This window comes from Pempheris klunzingeri, chromosome 15 (assembly GCF_042242105.1).
Source record: "Pempheris klunzingeri isolate RE-2024b chromosome 15, fPemKlu1.hap1, whole genome shotgun sequence".
Lineage (NCBI taxonomy): Eukaryota > Metazoa > Chordata > Actinopteri > Acropomatiformes > Pempheridae > Pempheris > Pempheris klunzingeri.
The window spans coordinates 12,132,702-12,152,362 of NC_092026.1; the positions used below are offsets into that span (position 1 = coordinate 12,132,702).

Below are 19,661 nucleotides of genomic sequence, written 5' to 3' on the forward strand. Positions count from 1 at the left end.
AGAAGAACTGTTACATACAGTATATTCACTATAGTGAATACAGTACTCTGAAATATCAGCAGCTATATTGAAGAAATCAAATTTGAGTTTTTCTTTTTCTCAGCTTTTGCCAAAATGTGTGCCGAGGCAGATGGACAGACTACACCTTATCTAAAACCTTTCATTGTAGTTTTTATATGGCATTGCTTACCGTGGAGTGAAGCAGAGGGGTGTGGGAGGTGCTCGGGCTGCTGAAGAAGCCATGCTGTGGCACCAGGTACTCGTCTGCATCCACAGCATCCTCCATGTCCTCCCCGCTGATCAGGCTGCGGTACAATTTAGTGTCTGAGGGACTCGGCAGGTGCATGCGGTCATCACCCTGGAAAAGAAACATAACAGTCAGCAATTCATCATCAAATAAACCGAAGATTCAAGACTGTTGGATGTGGGAAAATGATACCTGAATGACCAGATAACGAGGGGGATCCCGAGCCATCTTTGTAAACTCAGCTATCAGTTCCCGGAAACGAGGTCGGCTATCTGCATCAATCATCCAGCCTGTACAGACATAAACCAATATCATCATATGACAGGAAGATAAGAGGAAATTTTAACATTATCTGTGGGGAAATGATGACAAACTAACAGTGCAGTGGCACATTTAGTGGATTCAAATGCACTTCAAAAGAAGAGCAGAGGGTTTCATCCAGTTTCCCACCAAGCTTACATTTCACCATGATCATGTAGACGTCTATGGTACAGATTGGTGGTTGTGGCAGTCGCTCCCCTTTCTCCAGGACCCCCGCTATTTCACTGGCTGGAATCCCATCATATGGTTTGGTCCCAAATGTCATCAGCTCCCAAACTGTTACACCTAGAGAAAGGAGGACAGTTGGTATATACATTAGTCTGCTGAGCTGTCGTTCACTTTTTTTTTTTTGTTGCTTCTAACAAAAAGGAGGAGAATGACAGGATGTAAACTTCTCAAATATCACACAGCATCAAAATAGAAATGTTGACAAATTGGCACTGTCTGAAGGAGTGGGAGTTAGCAGGATGCATCTCTGTGTTGCAGGGACTGAAGAAAGCAAAAGGAGGAGAGGAAGCCTGTCATTTCTGCCAGGGCTTTCTGATGCTTTTGCCATATTGAGTGGAAGGCATGATCAAACCCTCGGGGAAAAAAAAGATTTGGAAGCTGGCCTGCCTAAGAAAGCTGTGCTGTGTTTGCTTTCTATATGTGTGTGTATGTATCTGTGTGCATGTGTGTGTGGAAGAACTGTGTATGAGGACTATGGCAACAATCTCCTCTGACGCGATATTCATCCGAGATTGCTGGTGTGTAGGTGTGTGCTACCAGTGTCCTAAAATCGCAGATGCTAGCAAGATGTTCTCCCCTCTCATTTTGTGTTTTAAAATGTTGACAAGCCTTATTAGATCCAAAAACAACATCCTATCTGAATCTTCAAAATGTCTTTCCTCTCTTTGGCTCACTTGCTGTTAAACCATTTTATTAAGCAATGAATAAATACTTCTCCACTGAGACTGTCAGCAAAACTGGGGAGTACAGCAGCCCAGCTGTTTTACATATCTGAAGTTACATGAGGCTCCAAGCACAATCTGGGCTAAAGGTACAGCATGTATTCACAACACTGAGCACAAGACTTACCATAACTCCACACGTCACTCTGGTGTGTGTATGTTCTGTTCAGGATAGATTCAAGAGCCATCCATTTTATTGGTACCTTTGGAACAAAAAATAGTAAATCATTTCCAAAAATTGCAGTAGCTTCCAGTATACCTGTACTTTTGCATTTAACATGAGAAAATGCACCACTATAATGTTCCTTTAAGTACATCTGGTACAGTTTGACTGGACCACTAGCACAGAAGATATTTTCCTATTATGAATGCAGTGCTGTGCTCCATATCTTTTATGAGATATGTTTGCTGGTGACATTTTACATGCCTGTGTTTGCAGGGGTGTTTTCTAAAGAGGGTTTAAGTGAACGTCAATTAGCTTGACGTTCATTACTGTATTTATCACAAACAGCATGTAATGTACCTGCACTGTCACCTAGTGGTGCAGAATCGCAATAGTTGCACAGGGAAAAATCCCCATTTTATCACGAGGTAACAAGTAACCTGCTCACATTTACCATAGATTTAAATACCATAGATTTTTGAGATTCAGTCCACCTTGTTCCAGAGGAAATTCAAAGGATTTCCCACATTCTCTCTGTTGAGGACAGGCAATGAAATCTCTGGACAGAAACTGTATTGTTTCTGTATTCTGTATACTGTAAACTGTATTGTACTACATTATGAGTCAAAACTATTATATCATCTGTTTGGAAAGAAATTAAAGTAGTAATTACAGTAATTAAACTAGGAAAGTTGGGAAGTTCTGATAACATAATGAGGTAATACATACAAAAAAAGATTAGTATATATGGTAAATACAATGCACTTGTATAGCACCCATCTAGTCTTTTCGAACACTCGAAGCACTTGAACATTATATTCACATTCACCCATTCACACTTCATTCATACATGTAATTGGTGTCAAGGAGACTGTTCACACACCAAAGAGGTGCTTCGGGAGCAATTTGAGGCTCAGTGACACTTGCAGGCTGGAGGAGCCAGGGACAACCCACGCTACCGCTGAGCCACAGCTGCCCTATGTTATATGTTATTACTACAATAGGATTTTTGACCAAAACAAAGCAATACAAATACTTGGAAATGTATGTTCACATGTATGTGAACATAATTACATTACTGGCTAATACAGGGAGAAGTGTATAGAGCATCCTGTAGATACAAGTAGAGAAAAGAAGTACACAATTCTGTAAGGAAAATAGGGCTCTCAGTTGCACAAGGAAACATTGCTAGAAAAGGAACTTATCTGATTTGTCATTTGTCTTAGAACTCAGTTTACTGACAGCACTATTTATACTACATCACTTGCATAAAGATACAATCTAGAGCAAAACTATAAAAGCAAAAATGCCATCTTTCATGACATGGAACAAATCAACTCATCTACAGGAAGTCATCCATCTAACATGCAGTCCATTTGTAACAGTAAAAATGAATGATGATCATATTTAGGCTTATTTATGTGCAACAACAGCCGCTGACTGTAAAACCGCAAAACTAATTTAAGGTTTTTTTATGTTTATGACTGTCAGACTGAACCTGTAGACTACTTTAATCTCCAACCAACCTTTCCGCCATCGGCATGGTACTCTTTCTCATCTGCATTTAGGAGTTTGGCCAGACCAAAGTCAGTGATTTTGACATGTTGAGGAGCCTTCACCAGGACGTTTCTTGCTGCCAAGTCACGATGTACCAGATGGCGCTCCTCCAGGTAGTTCATACCCTTTTGTCAAACAAACGGTGCAGTACAAATTATTACATAAGCACAGCACTCTTTTTCACAAGCTGTCTGATATGGCTGGATTCTATGTGTCAAGACACAGAAACATTGCTTGATCAGACATGATAAAAGATCTAAAAGTGCTGAACAGACTTGTTAGACTTGTTCTTACTGCTTGATGGGTCATATAATTCAGCAATATTTGGCAGAATATACTGTTCTATCTAGCAGTTGGAAAAGAAAACAACTTGATGACTGAAGTCAAAATCAAATAATTTTGACTCTGATGAAGACACAGTATTGTTGAAACATTAGTCTGTTTGCACAATTGAAGGCTGTGAATGAATCGGTGTGCTCCAGTCCCTTTTGTCCTTTGTAAATTTGCTATCCTTGAGCTGAGAAGCACGTGAATCAGCTGCATCTATGCTTAAAGATGTGCGTTTCAACTAGCCTGTGTATGATAACACATAACTCACATAGACAGAGGATAAACAGTATTGTTATTTAAGACCTACAGTAGGTGTGTAAAGCAACTATAGCCCCATGCATGCAACAGACCCTACTACGAAACTTGATGCTCGAACAATGTTTCTCTCTTACCTTGGCTATCTGCACACACCAGTTGAGCAGGTGCTGGGAGCCAATGTTGTCCTTGTTCTCTTTGACATAGTCCAGCAGGCAGCCGTAGGGCATCAGCTGGGTGACGAGCTGAACTGTGGAAGTCAGGCAGATGCCAAGCAGACGACAGACATGGGGATGCTCCACACTGGCCATCACATAAGCCTCCTGCAGCACACATGTATACATTCGAAAAAAAAGTTTTTTGTCATTCAGTATTTTACTGTTATTTGGGGTGCAGTCAGGTGACACAAACAGCAAAAAGTATCACATTGATGGATTTAAGTGGCAAACAAAAAAAATGGATAATCTGTTTGATTAACACAGCCTATTACATTTTCCACTGAGCCGATATTGGTACAAGTTTCCATATTTATCCTTATTTTAGCTTAAAAATACCAGTGTTGGATGATGCGTCTCTTAGCAGCAGTCATGCCCAGCAAAGCATATTTTACGTGGCTCAAGTGAGAGTGGAAACTCTGAGTCGTCATAACAGAAAAGTGACTTGGGAAACAACATGGGGATAATGGCCACCAAGAACAGGCTTCCTATGAGGAGAAGTGTGCAAACAGCACTTCAAACCGAGCTTTCCTGTCATGAGTTGATTAATTGTACCCCAAATGTTTTCTACATGGCTTCTATCAAAAGTCAGTAAATAACCACTTGATTATTAAGATCTCTGTAATTCTAATGGGTAAGAGGCTTCAAAACACATTTAAAATGCAGGCCTCTGACCTTAAGTTGGTAAGTTCAGAGGGTGTGTAGGTTCACCACAACTTTCAGATGTACAATGACAATCGCAAAATCACATGATCACAGGATGCACATTCAGTCGCTGCTGACAGTGCATTTTGAACTGGCTGCTTTCTCAGTGTGGCTACAAGACTGCATTCCTTTCCAGAACACCTCAGCCTTGGATTACACACCAACGCCCACACACAGCCCTCCAATGAATTGATCCCATTTCCTACAGCAACCCAGTAAGAGGGCCACCGCGTAGAAACATGACAAGTTCTCCATTACAAGTACAATAAGTACTCATTAGTTTCAAATAAAGTTACATGTGATATGAATTACAGGACACATTACAGTTAAGTTGAGATCTGGGAAGCATAATTGTCACTCACTTTGTGCAACACATTGAGGTACTTCTGAGACTTTTTAACCTTGTCAAAATATTGTGATGATTACTAGAAAAACGTTTTTGGCTTTGATATGTCCACTGTCATTTCCCACCAGCAGCATAAACTTTACTGACATAGTTTGGGAAATGACATTTTAAATGAATGGCTTTTTTGGTTCTGACTCTGAGTCCAAAAATGTACCACATAAATCAGGAAACCTACGTCCAAGATCTCTTTGTTTGCTTTGGGTGATGTGGCCTCTCTCAAAACCTTGATGGCCACTGGGATCTTCACATCCTCTCCCTCTGGAACCCACAGGCCCTGTATTGACACAAGTTTGCCATTTTACATCCTTTCATTACAACTGAATCATCAAATGAACACATGTACATACATAAAAATGCTAGACAGTGCAATTACAATAGCTGACACGTACTGTATGCACTGCATGAGTGCGACCCCTGCCTTCTACTTGTGATGACCCTTAATAACTACTAAACCATCTGGTGGGAAATAACTAAATACTGTAGTAATCAAGTATTGTGCTTAAATCTAATTTTCAGGCATTTCTATAGATGTCAATCCTTATTTCACCACAAACAAAACTTAACTATAACTTAAACCTGACTCCAACCTTAACAGCTATAAGACTAAGCTAGTCTACGCTATAAGTAACCCACCAATATGTTTCAAAATATAAAATACGTCCTTACTTTCCAAAAAGTTCTCTCAAGGTTTAAAACTAAAACTGACACAAAGATAGAAATTCAAGACCACGAGCACACACACACACACACACACACACACACACACACACTTTTTGTGCTAAGTAAGAACATTGTGTTGACTTACTTTCTCTCTCTGAGGATTTACTCTAACCTTAACCTAAAGGCAACCCTCATGTCTGAGTCTGACCTTTAGTCCCCATATGGAAGGTAAGTCCCTACAATGTCACTGTGTACACATATATCCCCACAATGACATTAATTCAAGTATACACACACACCACTAAAAACGAGAGTGGAGTCACTCATGCATGATCTGGCAAGTTAAAAATGCGTCTTTTAATTGAAAAATTGACAACAGATGTCGATGAGTGAAAACACTCCCGGGTGTTGGTTATGAAGACTTGGCACATACAGTACTCCTGAGCTCCAGCTTCAATAAAGCTCAGTGCTGCAGTGGAACTTTGACAACAAGGTGTTTTGAGACAAAACACTCAAGCATGTTATTACCTTGTACACTGTACCAAAAGCTCCTGATCCCAGCACTTTGATTTTCTTAAATTCAGGTTCCTTCAGGATCCGCAGCAGAGCCTGGTTTGGTGCCTCTCCACTTGGAGTCAAAGGTTCAACCAACTGGGGAAGAAAGACTGAATATCTAACATACTGTTTCACAAACAGCACAACATGCATCTCTGTAAATTAACCCCTCGACTAAATCTTCAAAAACAACTCCTCTCAACATTTTGATGTTTTGATGTCTCCCTTCAAACGTGTTGACTCATCTTACCTCTCTCTCTTGGAGAAGTCTGCGCATGGTTCTCTTCCTCTTGATGTGGCGTCGGCGTAGCAACACAAAGACAGACAGGCCCGCAACGAGGACGGCCAGCAGCCCGCCAACTACACCAGCCGCAATCATGGACAGACCCGAAGGGCTGAAAGACAGGAGGGTGCAGATTTAAGAATGCAGATGGAAAACAGTGCACATTCACAAATCTAATAAACGAGGAGAGAGATCAGAGTGCCAAACTTAGGTATAAGTATAAGTCAGTGTGCACCAATGATCAATGTTATTTACTCACCTTTTACCCTGGCAGCCTTGGAGACCAGGCCCAACGCACCTGTAAACAAATCAATGCAAAGAATCTGATGTAACTATATCATCACTGTGCTTTCACACTGCAAAGTCACCAGGTCAGCATTTGTCCGCTATTTCCCTGCGAAGCTAAACAATCGAGGAAATGCTTTGCAATCAGTGTCCATCATAAAAAACAAAACAAAACAAAAAACAATCACTCTGTCACTTCACGAAAAACTCCCTTGTGTGAGTGAAAAAAAATTATGAGAAGCTGAGTTCTGCCAATAAAAGCATCACAAGGCTAAATGCTTTAAATGGATGCATCAATCACTGGGGCCCATTGGGGTCTAGTTAGTTCTATGTAGTCCAACAATGTACTGCTAGTAACACGGTAAACTAGTAATACACACGTGTCGTGGAAATACTTCATATTTTAATTCATAAAAAGCTGCATGAGTCAGTCACAAAAGCCCATCAACACAGGACATTCTGGGATCCCTAGAACACTTCCCTCCTCACTCATCCATATATCAGACAGCCTCCATCAACGTGAACAATAGGTCTGCTTTCATTTCTGTCTAAGTTAATTTTGTTCTGTTATATAGTGCAGTGCAGACCTCTATCCACTGAACACTGGAATTAATGGAAACCAAAAGCATTCAGACATCTGAAAAGTGATTGCGTGCTTTGGAAAAAGAGCAAAAGTAATGTGAGATATATGTGAAACATACAAAATCACTGGTATTTTCCTTTAATCTTAGTCGACAACATCCCTCCTAAAATTGTCTGATTGCATCATTAATCTCAGAGAAAATTGCCTCATGTTAAAAGCCAACCTCTCTGTGCCAACAGAGCAGCAGCTGACCCTTCAACATTACGACAGACAAATGTTTGCAACACAGAAAAAAATGAAGTGCCAGTTCTGCGGTTGGCTAAACAATGCTCTTACCCTTGGGTGCAGTTTTTGTGGCATAACTGGCACACTTTCATCTGGTCTGCGTATTTCCACATCAGCGTGTCGTCCTCCGCTGGCACGCCTTGGGGACATCGAGGCACGCAGAACAGCCCATCTTGGAAGTTGGCACACTTAGTACAGTTTCCAGAACCCTGGAAGTGAAAAAAAAAAAACAGATTCATGATGTTTACACCTCTCTTGAGAGGAGTAGTAAATATTATGTAAATGGCACTGTCTCATTGTAATAATTTCTCAAAGCAACCTGCATCTATCGTCCTCATTAAGATGCAAATGTTTGGCAATGAAAACCTACCCACAAATGTTAGGTGCTTTAGTTTTTAGATCAGTATAATGCTGCACTTATTGCAATCAAGAGCTGCAATGTAATGCTGTCTCTGAATCTGTCTGACTTATATTTTCGTTAAAACAAGTGACATCACAACCCTGAAAAGGGGCTCGAACTTGCTGTTTTCAGTCAAAGATTGGAGATGACAGTATAAAAGGAGATAAAAGGAGCAACCGCACCTAAACTCATCTTGTCTTGTGGTTGCACAGCATTATGGTCTATTAAAGCTGCTGTTGATGGAGAAGTTGGTAGCGCTAACCCTGACGGATTTCGAGCTGCATAATTGCTAATTTGTGGTGCTCTTTGATTCATAAAAACATGACATTTATCAATATTTTATGTTGATAAATAATGTTCATAAAGCTGTTCTGCAATGGTTAAAGTCTTTTGTCTTTTTTAAGGATGCTTGTAATAATACTTCAGTTGTTATGACACACATACAGGCGCGCTGCAGGTGGCAGTCCCATTAATGCGTTGACACTCGGGGTGACACTCCACGCAGGTCTTATTCACTGTTGTCTCACGTGGCTCTCTGCAAAAACAAAACAAAGCCGAAAGACTCTCACTGCTGGTGTAACTCATTTCAAATAGTTACATGTAAAGTGAAATTCTTGATCCCTTTTTTGAGGGCATAAGTTAAACTGTAAGCATGTCCAGATTCAATGTTTGACAGAGATCTGCAAGGATAAACAGATGTGAGTGAATGAGCCATTTCAGCTACAATGTTTGTCTTATATCTACTGGAGGTTTAACTTCAAAATACCTTGATCGTATTTGGTCTTAGAATTGCTTCAGTAACAAATCCCCTAACAAACTAACTAATGTCATAGTCTGGAAATGCTTGTGGTATGAAAATAGACTTTGAAGGAGTTAACTTTATAGCACACAGATCTGATGTTTAGACTGTTTGTTTGTCTAAAAAAAGGAACACTGCATTTCAGAGCTTAAAAGGCATTAAAACCCAGATTCCTCCCTTACCCCTCCAGGATGTTGCACGAATCAACACAACTCCCATCACGGCTGTAGTCACGGCAGGAGAAACACATGTCCGGGCCGGGGCCCCAGCAGCCGTCCACGGTGCACTTCCTGTCACAAGTGTTGTTCCTCAGAGCTGAAAACAAAAACATACAATCTCAAGAAGAGATCTTTCCCGCATAATTATCCAATTTTGAAATTAGATTGCATTAATCAAATCTGGCTCATGCATTACGTAATCAGAAGTCACACAACCAAACAACTAAAGATGTGATTTAATTTTAGTGAGGAAACCAAAATTCAATTCACCACATGTGGCAGCGGTAGGATTTTCATCTATGGTAGCACTTTGGCTTTCTGACTTGAAGAGCCCCTTCCAGTGGCTTTTGTTGGTGTAGCACAGGTTCTTGTTCTTAATGATGACCACGTCTCCGTCGCTGATTTCTTTGAGGGAGCGCAGGCCCAGGTAGTGGATTCCGAGCTGAGTCATAACCACACTGCGGCTACCGCTGCAAAGAAGAATACAGGTGGAACAGGAAGGAAAAAAAGGAACGATTTTATGGACAGCCTTAAATACAACTCAGCTCTCAAAAAACAAATTCATTTCTTGTGATCCAGTGGTTGTGAATCGACGGGGGGTGGGTCTTTACAAGGAACATACCGTTTAGTTCGTCCTCGAATGATCTCCAGATTCTCGAAAGGACTGAGTGAGCTCATGCTATCTGGCCACGTTTGAATCCACAAGTATCCTGAAGCAACAAATGATTGTTAATTGCGAAACTCTTTAACGTGCATAGTGTGTCATGCATTACTCAGGACTTAGGCATTCTTACCAGTAATTTCTTTAACGGTCTTAAACACATCAAGCTGGGAAGGCTCCATCTTTGGTGTTTTGGTATATGCATCCCTATAAATAATAAAAACATACATGTTAGCTACCATTAGTAAACATGCAGTTGATATAGACAGGCAGGAAGGCTATAATGTTAATGTTAACATTAACAATGTCCTTCACTTACCCATGAATCGATGTGTGGATGATAGCAATGTTACCGTTGATCTTTGTGCAATTTTTAAAGGAGTCAATGTTGGTTGCATTGATAGACAGGGTGTCAGTCAGTTCCCCTGTTCCAAGTCCATTACACACTGTAAAAAATTAAGAAAACAAATTTAAGTATAGAAACAACTGAAAGGCACTTGACCGTACTCACATTTTGGTATTAAGCTCAACCTAACTGAATAGTTTAGAGAAAGCAAACTGTGTTAAAAGTACTGAAGTATTCAAACCCGTCACTTCAGCAAAAGATAAAAAAAAAGTATTCATTACAATCAACAAAATGTACATGGTAAAAGTACCTATTGGGCTAGCAGTATGCTACCGTAGAGTGGTATATTAGAATATATAGTAATAACTGGTGATGCATTATTAGTCAATACATTTACAACAAATATCATATTTCAGAATTTTCTCCTAGCTTAGCATGAATCTGAAGATCACTAATTAACATGTTATATTTGTTTCTTTGATCTGTACTAAAACTAATGTTGTACACATAATCATGCTGTCTGTAACGCTACTCAATAAAAGTGAATAAGCGCATTTCCCAAAACATAAAAAAGTAAATAAGCTAAAGCTTGGATAGCGTAAAATGGAAGCACTTCAGTACTATTGAATAAAGCTACGGTACTTTATTGTACTTAGTTTTGCTCCTCCACTGCAAACTATAATGTGTACCAGAGTAAGAAATATGTCCCCAGGTTGCACAGTGATAGCTTAACCTACCTTTTGGACACAGACCGTCACACTTGGCGCACTTCCTGACTCGTCCCTCATCCACCTCATATGTGTTACCACTACACGTCCGCACACACGCTCCATGATCAGTAACAACATAGTTATCTGAAATGATTGCAAAATACAAGCTGGTTATTTCATAATAAGCTGCTATTCTACACAACATTCACAGGTTGAATATCATATTTTTAAGCATTAATAACTTATATAAGTTATATTATCTGTATGACTATAGGTAGATAATATTGCTGTGGGCCAGTCGGGTGGAAGTTAAACTGAGAGAGAACAGTGTTGTATTAACACACCCTGAAACTCAATCATTTTCTCTCCGTGTTTATACAGTTTATGATTAAACTGAGACTAACTGTAACCACTGAATGTCTAACAAGCCTGAAGGACAACCTGGGCACATGTTCAGCATACCACAATGTGAAAAAGCTCATAATCATACATGATGTGTTTCCTATTGGCCAGTGAAGTTTTATCTTATTTACTTTAACTGTCAAGACAACAGCTTTATTTATGGTAATAAATACATCTGTGTCTAGGAAGGTGAAACGTTAAGCAATAAGCTTAGTTAAAAATACCAAAAAATGAGAATAAGTTCTCTGTTTCTCTATCTGTTCTTACGTGGGCAGCTCTTGACACAGGTGGCCCCGAAGTTGTACTTTCCATGTGGGTTGGGTACCAGCTGGTGCAGGTTGGGGTCGTAGCGCATGAGGCCTGGGCAGGAGTCCTTACACACCCCGTCGTCCTGGAAGTCCCGACAGGCCTGCAGCACAAACAACAGTCATCCAGTACACTGGGACCATAACAGAGCCCCACACTAATGATAACACTGCATTCCTCTATCGCAGCCTTGACTTATTCCTCAGAGCTGCACAGAGAGGGAGCGCAGACGCTGATACTCGAGGCACTGCCAAATGAAAGATTTAATCAGCACTTATGTCTCATTGGTACTGAAACCAATAACAATACTTCTGATCATGAAAACAGATGCTGATGAGTGAGGGCTTTGTTTTGTTAGAGGCTTCTCATCCAGATTTATTGCAGAAGTATGAAACGTTCAGTGTTGTGTTGTTTAAGTGTGTCTCCTCCCAACTCCTTGATCATATCTCTACTATACTATTGTCCCCCCGGTCTCTTTCTCTCACCAGACAGTCGGTGGGCCGCGGTCCTGTGCAGCCCGCAGCACAATGCTCATTACAACAGTCGCTTGGTGAAGGTCCTTTGCATCTCTTAGAGCACTGCTGTGCACAGTTCAGCTGTGTTACTGGAAGCAAGAACAGGATAAAGTCAGTGGAATGACCTGTAGTAAGTATTTTTCTATTTATTTTTATGGCCATATTAAAGCAGTAAATCAAAACATTTTGCATATTCAGATTAAGGCAAAAACAATGGCACGTTCGCTTTGCTGCTGTTGGCATGTAGTGAAAATGTCAAAAATGAGAAGTTCAGGTGCTCATTTGTGCATACTGCCATCAGACTGTACAAAAGTAATGGAGACCACAGACTATGCCAATCGCTCTGACCAGCCAGCTTTGCCCCTCTACTTATGTGTGCTTATTTCTGCTGCAACACCTGAATTTCCCCCCTGGGAATCAATAAAAGCTTATCTTATCATGCTGTGATATGACCATAAAGAGAGAGTACAGTGTATGAGTATGGTAGAGTAGAGGTTGTGAACTATCTCAAAACATGGCAGTGTATTTCACCTCACTATACGTACAGTACTAACATATGTGAATTTAAAGAATGAGGACTTAGCTTTAATAGCTTTAATACAGCTTAAATACTTGCTTTTTTCATGATACACTCTAATAGAAAAAAAAAAGACAGCTCACAGGTCTGGCAGTTTTGAGGTCCCGGTGCCCAGCATGAACCATTGAAGCAGCTCGAGTCACATCTTTGACCTGTAAAAGCAGACAAGAAATAAACACTTTAAAAAAATTTCCATCACACCCTTGAAATTCTTTAACAATACACAAATCAGTAAATGTAATGAATTGCATTGCAGTCTTAGCCTTCTACTGTGACATGCATTACTTACAAAGCGGATTGTTGCTGGCCATTGGGAGCTCCATCTTGACTTCGCTGTCAGCATTGACAATATCATACCACTGTATTGTTTCCACATTGCATAGCTGGTTGGTCGCAAACTTTACACCTCCTTTAAGAATTTCTGCAAAAGAAAACTGCTATGTGAATTTGATAGATCTACACATTTCGTTTTATAACACATCCTTGTTTTTACAGAGATTCAGTTTCCTTTCACAGAAAACTGAAAACGTTAGATCGATGGAGAGGTGGACTGACCTGTCAGGCTGGTCAGGAGAAGCTCATTGGTGCCCTGACCTGTAGCTTTGTCATAATTGGCAAGCACAGCAAGGGCAAACCCTCCTTCATAGAGCGAATGGCCTCGAATGATGCGTAGGTTGTCCAGAGGAATCCTGGATGCTGTGTTGAGGGCAATCAGGACATAGCCGCTCACTTCTTCAATGGACTGCGACAGAAAAAAATGACAAAGGTGTAAACTGAAGTAGCTAAAAGATGGGGGTTCTCCGAGTGATAGAAAAAATAAAAATGAAACATATGTGAATGCTATTTCCAGCATTCTTCTTCTTCTTCTTTTCATTATTATTATTCCATAATAATAGTGGTATAACAAAATATCATGCATTAGCCCTACTAGAAATCATATCTAGCTCCATTAATAGATGGTCTTTTGATTTTACTGTCGGACTCCAAAATTGCTGAAACACATTGAAAGGTAATGTTTTTATTTCTTTACTGAATAGACCACTGTCCTTTACTACCTTATCTTTCGATTGATGTTCCAAATTCTGTTAATTCCCAAAAATATGTGCGGGAGGTCATAGCATTAATTAATTGCAGGAGTGCTTAATAACAATTGAAGAAAACTTCTTGTCTGGATAATGACAACTGGACACTGAGTGGACAGTATTTAGAGACATTTGTTGAAAATGTAAAATTGAGGGAGAAAAAACAGGAATTTGAAAAGTGAGGGAGCTATGCCCCCTCCACAACTACTGCATGCTATTCTGTGTTTGTGTTTGCAAGCTTGCATGTGAGTGTGTGTGGTCCCTCGTGACATCTGCAGAGTGTTCACAATCTTGTCGTTACAGCTGGGTTCAAGAAAAGCTCTAACCAGAGCGTCATAAACACTCTGAATCGTCTGTCACCACCGGACTCACTCTCCACTGGTTTTAATTATCTGTACTGAAGTGATAGATTTTTTTTTTTCAGACCAGGTGAAACAAATCTATTATGTGCAAGTTTTGCCTCCACTGCAAACTGAGTGCAGTCTTTACCCTGAGAAAGGACAGGTCATGCATCTCCTCCATATAGGTGACCTCCAGGTTATCCAGAACCACAGTACAGTTGCTGTAGGTCTTCACCATATTCAGATAGTGGTCCTCTTTGGAACCCAGAAGGTTTAAACGGTTGGTGATGCTTTGGCATACTGCAGAGAAAGACAAAAAAACAGAAGGATTTTAAAGATCTATTTGAATGACACAAGATGTGAACTGGTTGTAAATCATCTGCAATGTCACAGAGACTTTTATCCAAGGCCCACAGTGCTATCAGTTAGAAACATTCGCTTCTTATGTAACACGCTGGCTCAAATTAGGACTTTCTGTGTGTGTCTCTGTTTGTGAATTTGGTCTGCGCAGTCATAACTTGGCCAGTTTTCACATGAAAATAGCCAATCTGGGTTGTATCTACAATAGGAATCAAATCTCAGCAACGAAGCGAATTCTGGCTCACGACTCAAAGCGAGCTGGCTGTATTTATACATTACTGGCAAAGACCTGAATCTTTCCACTGCTATGCAGGCTAGTTAAAACAACCACTGCGACCAGCATCTCCAGGCCCGCTGTGTCATTTCAGAGAAGAGAGATTTGGTGTGTCACAGATTCCATGAGATTTGTGAGTGCGCTACTTGGGGGAACTTAAGTTCTCTAAATCTCATAATTAATAGTGATCTCAATAACTTCAGCTAGTTTAAGCACATCTGATTTTAGGGCAAGTTCTTGACATGACTAAATAACAACTTGGGGCTTAAATCAAATGCTGATCCATGCACTTCCTCGAGTTTTCAGTTCCAGTGACAACAAAGACATTGATAGAGAGATTCACATGACTACAGTTGTGGGCTGATAATGTAGCCAATGTGGTGTTAGGCAATAAAGTGTTTGGATAAGGAGGGCAGTATTACTGATAAGTGCAGAAGACACAAAAGGCTTTTTCTTAAAGTTATAATGTCGAAGATCTGTTTTATTAGCGGTAATTGCAGGTTTGTTTTTGGACCTCACTTCCAACAGACATCAGCGATGCCTGTGCGACGTCAGTCAGTTGGCAGTTTACTCCTAACGGTGACTGGAAAAAACAGTATGCCACTTCACACAGTACTGAGTGAGACAGAGAAGACATGGGGGTATTATGAGAGTGAGTTTGTAGCTGCAGCTTCAACTCAACTCTCTGGTAGGTGTTTGGGTGATAACATCTCACTAACTGTGTGCTGCTTAACGTTTTCCCAGGAATGTCCCCACTGACACCCACTTGTAATTTTCTAGTAATGCTGCAAATGCAAGACTTTCATCAGAGAACCATAGGCTCGGTCACGATGTGTTACCTCATTCTGCCATAGGTCGTGACTTAGCAGACATTTATATAAATAAAAATCTAGATTACTATTTTAACTGGAGCAGTGTCAAATCAAAACGTACCTAGAATGAACAAACTGCTTGATCAGAAAACACACCCGCCAGATGTGAAGTCTATCAGATGAATCTATACAGACTGACAGACAGACAGACAGACAGACAGGCAGACAGAAACTCCTTCCATTTTACAGATTAATGTAGTTTGTAAGGAAGAATGTGTGTGTTAAGAGAGTAGGTCGTCTTCACCTAAGCTGGTCAGACAGGTTCTGACTGGCAATGAGGAAAGAGTCAACTGTATTTAACACAGTGCTACCCCTCTAATACACACACACGCACACATAATAAGCTTATAATAGATTTTTGTCTTTTAAGTCTTAATTTATGGGATAACTTGAGCAATAGGTTCAGAAAAAACAGGGGATTCTTCCTCTTGTTTATTATGGTGCTGGTGTAATGTCTCTTGGGTCACATTCCACAACTTGTCTGCTCTTGACTTGAAGAAAGCCTAAGAAATTCTAAGACACACCTCACAACACTGTACACAAGTTAATTTAATTCAATGGTGCTGAGGCTTTTCTGATGCACCAAGTTGAGGAAAAAGAGAATATCATCTCAGCTCAGTTAAACCACTGTCTAAAGCCAATATTAGGTACTTTTCTTCATCCACTGTGCATTTTATTCATGTTGTTGCTTTCAATTCACACAAACCAACGGCGATGGGGCACCCAATCAGTGAGAATTAGGCATAAACAGCTGTCTCCCGCCCTCCCTCTTCTTCTTCCTCCTCATTAGTTTGTCCCTGAGGGATCTCCCTGACATGAACCCTGCAGTCCAGCAGCCTAACGCCCAGGCAACAGAAGCAGACTAGCAAAAGCAAGCTGACCGTTTTAATTAGAGGAGCCATGTGAGATGTAATTAGCCCCCTAATTATTACTCAGACTGAAAAACCAAACTGTAATAAACAAAAAGGTTGTCATGACTGTGCAGCTGTAAATATTAATCAACCTGATTTGGACATCCCAAACGACAGTTAGCTAATAGGGATGCTGATTATAGTTAATTAGTTTGTTGTTTTAACATATACAGTGTATATATGTATATTTCCAAGCTGCATACAAACAGTCTGCTTCCTGTTTGAATGTTCTGTTTTGTTAATATTTATGATGAGAAGAAATGGCTGCAAGAGGCAGGTGACTAAAGGTTCAAAACATTTCCTCCACCAAGGAAAGAAAAATAGTGACTGCTGATTGCTCAAGCAAGCAGCAGTATAGCCACTGTAAATAGTCTCCTCTCCGTTTGTTGATTTCATAACTCCATTGCAGGTGGTAAATGACCTGATATTACATGCCCATAAACTGACTTCCTCATCAAGCTGCAACTCATGAGAAAGAAACAAGGTCAGGCTGTAGCTACATCGAAGTTAGAATTAAAAGATTCATAGTTCTACCTAGACTTTTATTTTCCTCTAACAATACAAATGAAAATGACTTTTTTTATACAGTTTCTGAGACAGATGTGTCTTAAAGGTGGCTTAAAGTTGTAAACAACCTTTCTACCTGTCGAGACAGACAACAGCTAGGTGTGGGAAAGATTATACAGGCTGGAAATGACTGGGAACCCCTATTTTTCCATAGAAGCTGATTCAATTTTGACTCATCCAACATAATAAAAACACATCTTGCTGTCGGCAGTCTGTTTAAATGCAAAGGTTGGGCCTGCAGTGACGTAACTGATACTGTGACAAGACTAATTACTGATTACTTCACTTCCTCCAGCTGTATTGTCGTCACAAAATAGAGGTAACTCAAGGAGGAAGGAGTGGCAGGTCTGGTATATCTCTGCTTAAGTACTGTATGCATGTCTGTGTGTGTGAATGCGTGTGTGTGTGTGTGTGTGTGTGTGTGTGTGTGTGTGTGTGGGGGGGGGGGGGTGGGTGGGTGGGTGGGTGGGTGAGTGAGTGCGCTAGTATGTGTGTGACTGTGAAACACTGTGACGAGTACATAATATTCCCTGGCTTGTGCTGTACTGATCAGCACCCAGTCAGAGCTAGACAAAAGACTTGACAAACCCGATCATTAGTCATCTAAGCTTGTTGCAATGTGCGGTTGCATATCGCTCTTTTGATGTTTACTTGGGGACTAGTGTTGGAAGTCAAGGGTGTGTGGTGGATATTTGTTTCTTGAGGCTATAGGATCTGGGCGACTATAGAAAAAGAAACTGCCTACACTTTTTATGTGAGATAATTAGCTCATTATTCAGGTCCCCACTCAAACACCAGACTCAAATTGAAAATTCACATGCTTCAATTAAATAAAAGGCTGGTAAAACCTGTGATTTAACTAACAAGCATTTTTCCCAAAATTACAAACTTTTTCTTTAAGAGCTTTCTACAGGTAGCATTTACTTAAGGACTATGTGTTATTATGTGCATCTCCTTTATTGTTAGCAGTGCTGGCTCCAAATTGTAAAATGTAAACCTTTCCTTTAAACTTTGACGCTGAAAAACACATGTAACAGGGAAAAGGGGAACAAGTGAAGCAGGGTATAAAGCCAAAGTCATGGAGGGAGAATTTTACAGTAAACATTTGAAACACTTTAACTAAACATGGTAAGATCAAATGCACAATGCTAAGTACCAAAACTAAGCAAAGGAAAAAGGTCCGCCATAAATTCACATTTTGAGGTCTCATTTAAATGTTTGGATGAAGCTTTGTATTTTTCTAGCCACGTGAGGAAATACTCAGTGTCCACAAATGCAAACTAAACTCTACAGGGACGCAGTAAAAACTTCTCTGACCCATCTAATGGTTTCCTTCGGTACACTGAGCCATCTACTATACATTTAAATCATCGCGCTTTATACCTTCCTACAGACAACAGAAATGGCCCTGCCGCGTTCTCTTCCTCTCATTCACTACCTGCAATTCAATTACGCTGCGTCCAGAGTCTGATAATAACATTATCTGAAAACTTATACATAATTAATGGGAAGTAACAATGCTAACTGACATGACTTGTTTATTTCTCTGTCCAAGTCAACAGCATTACGGCAAACTATCTTATGTAACTCAATCTGCAGTGTTCCTCCGCTGATAACAAATCGATGTCAAGATTAATTCCCTTATTTAGAGGCAAATTAGTGTAAACCCCCTCATATGTCTCTGCAGGCATATGGTAAGAGGATGCTGATAAGAGGGAGAAAAAAAATACACCACGCGCTCTGCTTTTATTGGCCTCAGTATAAAGTCAGGGCTCACTTGGGGTTGTATTAACTTAAATTTCCAGACCTTGAGATTCCAGGGAAGCATAAATCTCTCAAAGCCCACTATCAGTGAATGCAGGGGGAAAAAAACCCACTTCCTTGACTCTTTTTGTGCATTCAACTCATACTTCCTCCTCTTATATTTTCAGACTGGCTAGGTTTCAGCAGGAGATGAGGGATCAAATGTCATAAAGGCGAGACGAGCAGCACAAGTAGTAGCATGTGCATTCTTTGGGGGAGAACTGTATTCGTATAAACATATTTTGTAGTTTGACATAAAAATTCCTGATATCCTGCTCTCTGTACTGTGGAAATGCAATCTTCCTTTGTGTGGGAGACGCATCAATCCCTTAGAGAAAACATCTTGGGGCCTCGGAAAAGAAAAAAGGGGCCAGTAAGGACTAGAGGATACCCCCCCATTTTTCCTCCCTATCCCCAGTGAATGCAACAACACAAGTCCCTTTGACATCTCAGGAAGTTGAGTTTTACACTGGGTCAGTTCCAGACAGCTACCCTGCGATGCTGAAGCAGATGGTGGCTGATTGTCGTCTCCAGGGGTGGAGAAAGAGAGGAAGGCCTAACTTAATGTACTATTGGAGAAGGAGAACTGATGGAGAGGAAGTCTGAGAGAAAAAAAAGAATCTGAGAGGGAAAAAAAGGATAGTTAAGAGTGGTTTGTGGTTTAGCTAACCGAGACGTAGATGTGGGAAAGAGCAGGCGACTCTGGGGTCAAACAGT

The 19,661-nt window shown here is 40.4% G+C and overlaps 1 protein-coding gene across 1 annotated transcript in view; it reads right to left on the reverse strand.

The window, feature by feature from the left end:
- egfra (epidermal growth factor receptor a (erythroblastic leukemia viral (v-erb-b) oncogene homolog, avian)) overlaps positions 1–19,661 on the reverse strand; it is a 40,203-nt gene that overhangs the window by 5,591 nt on the left and 14,951 nt on the right. Inside the window, exons 2-25 of the mRNA XM_070844367.1 lie at positions 14,306–14,457; positions 13,290–13,476; positions 13,024–13,155; positions 12,818–12,886; positions 12,128–12,246; positions 11,604–11,745; positions 10,962–11,078; positions 10,198–10,324; positions 10,012–10,085; positions 9,840–9,927; positions 9,488–9,687; positions 9,182–9,314; positions 8,645–8,735; positions 7,852–8,009; positions 6,907–6,945; positions 6,615–6,759; positions 6,338–6,460; positions 5,325–5,423; positions 3,961–4,146; positions 3,208–3,363; positions 1,646–1,721; positions 707–853; positions 440–537; positions 191–358 (exon numbers count right to left, since the gene is read on the reverse strand). Coding sequence (XP_070700468.1) covers positions 191–358; positions 440–537; positions 707–853; positions 1,646–1,721; positions 3,208–3,363; positions 3,961–4,146; positions 5,325–5,423; positions 6,338–6,460; positions 6,615–6,759; positions 6,907–6,945; positions 7,852–8,009; positions 8,645–8,735; positions 9,182–9,314; positions 9,488–9,687; positions 9,840–9,927; positions 10,012–10,085; positions 10,198–10,324; positions 10,962–11,078; positions 11,604–11,745; positions 12,128–12,246; positions 12,818–12,886; positions 13,024–13,155; positions 13,290–13,476; positions 14,306–14,457 — 3,026 coding nt within the window. The remainder of the gene's footprint in view (positions 1–190; positions 359–439; positions 538–706; positions 854–1,645; positions 1,722–3,207; positions 3,364–3,960; positions 4,147–5,324; positions 5,424–6,337; positions 6,461–6,614; positions 6,760–6,906; positions 6,946–7,851; positions 8,010–8,644; positions 8,736–9,181; positions 9,315–9,487; positions 9,688–9,839; positions 9,928–10,011; positions 10,086–10,197; positions 10,325–10,961; positions 11,079–11,603; positions 11,746–12,127; positions 12,247–12,817; positions 12,887–13,023; positions 13,156–13,289; positions 13,477–14,305; positions 14,458–19,661) is intronic.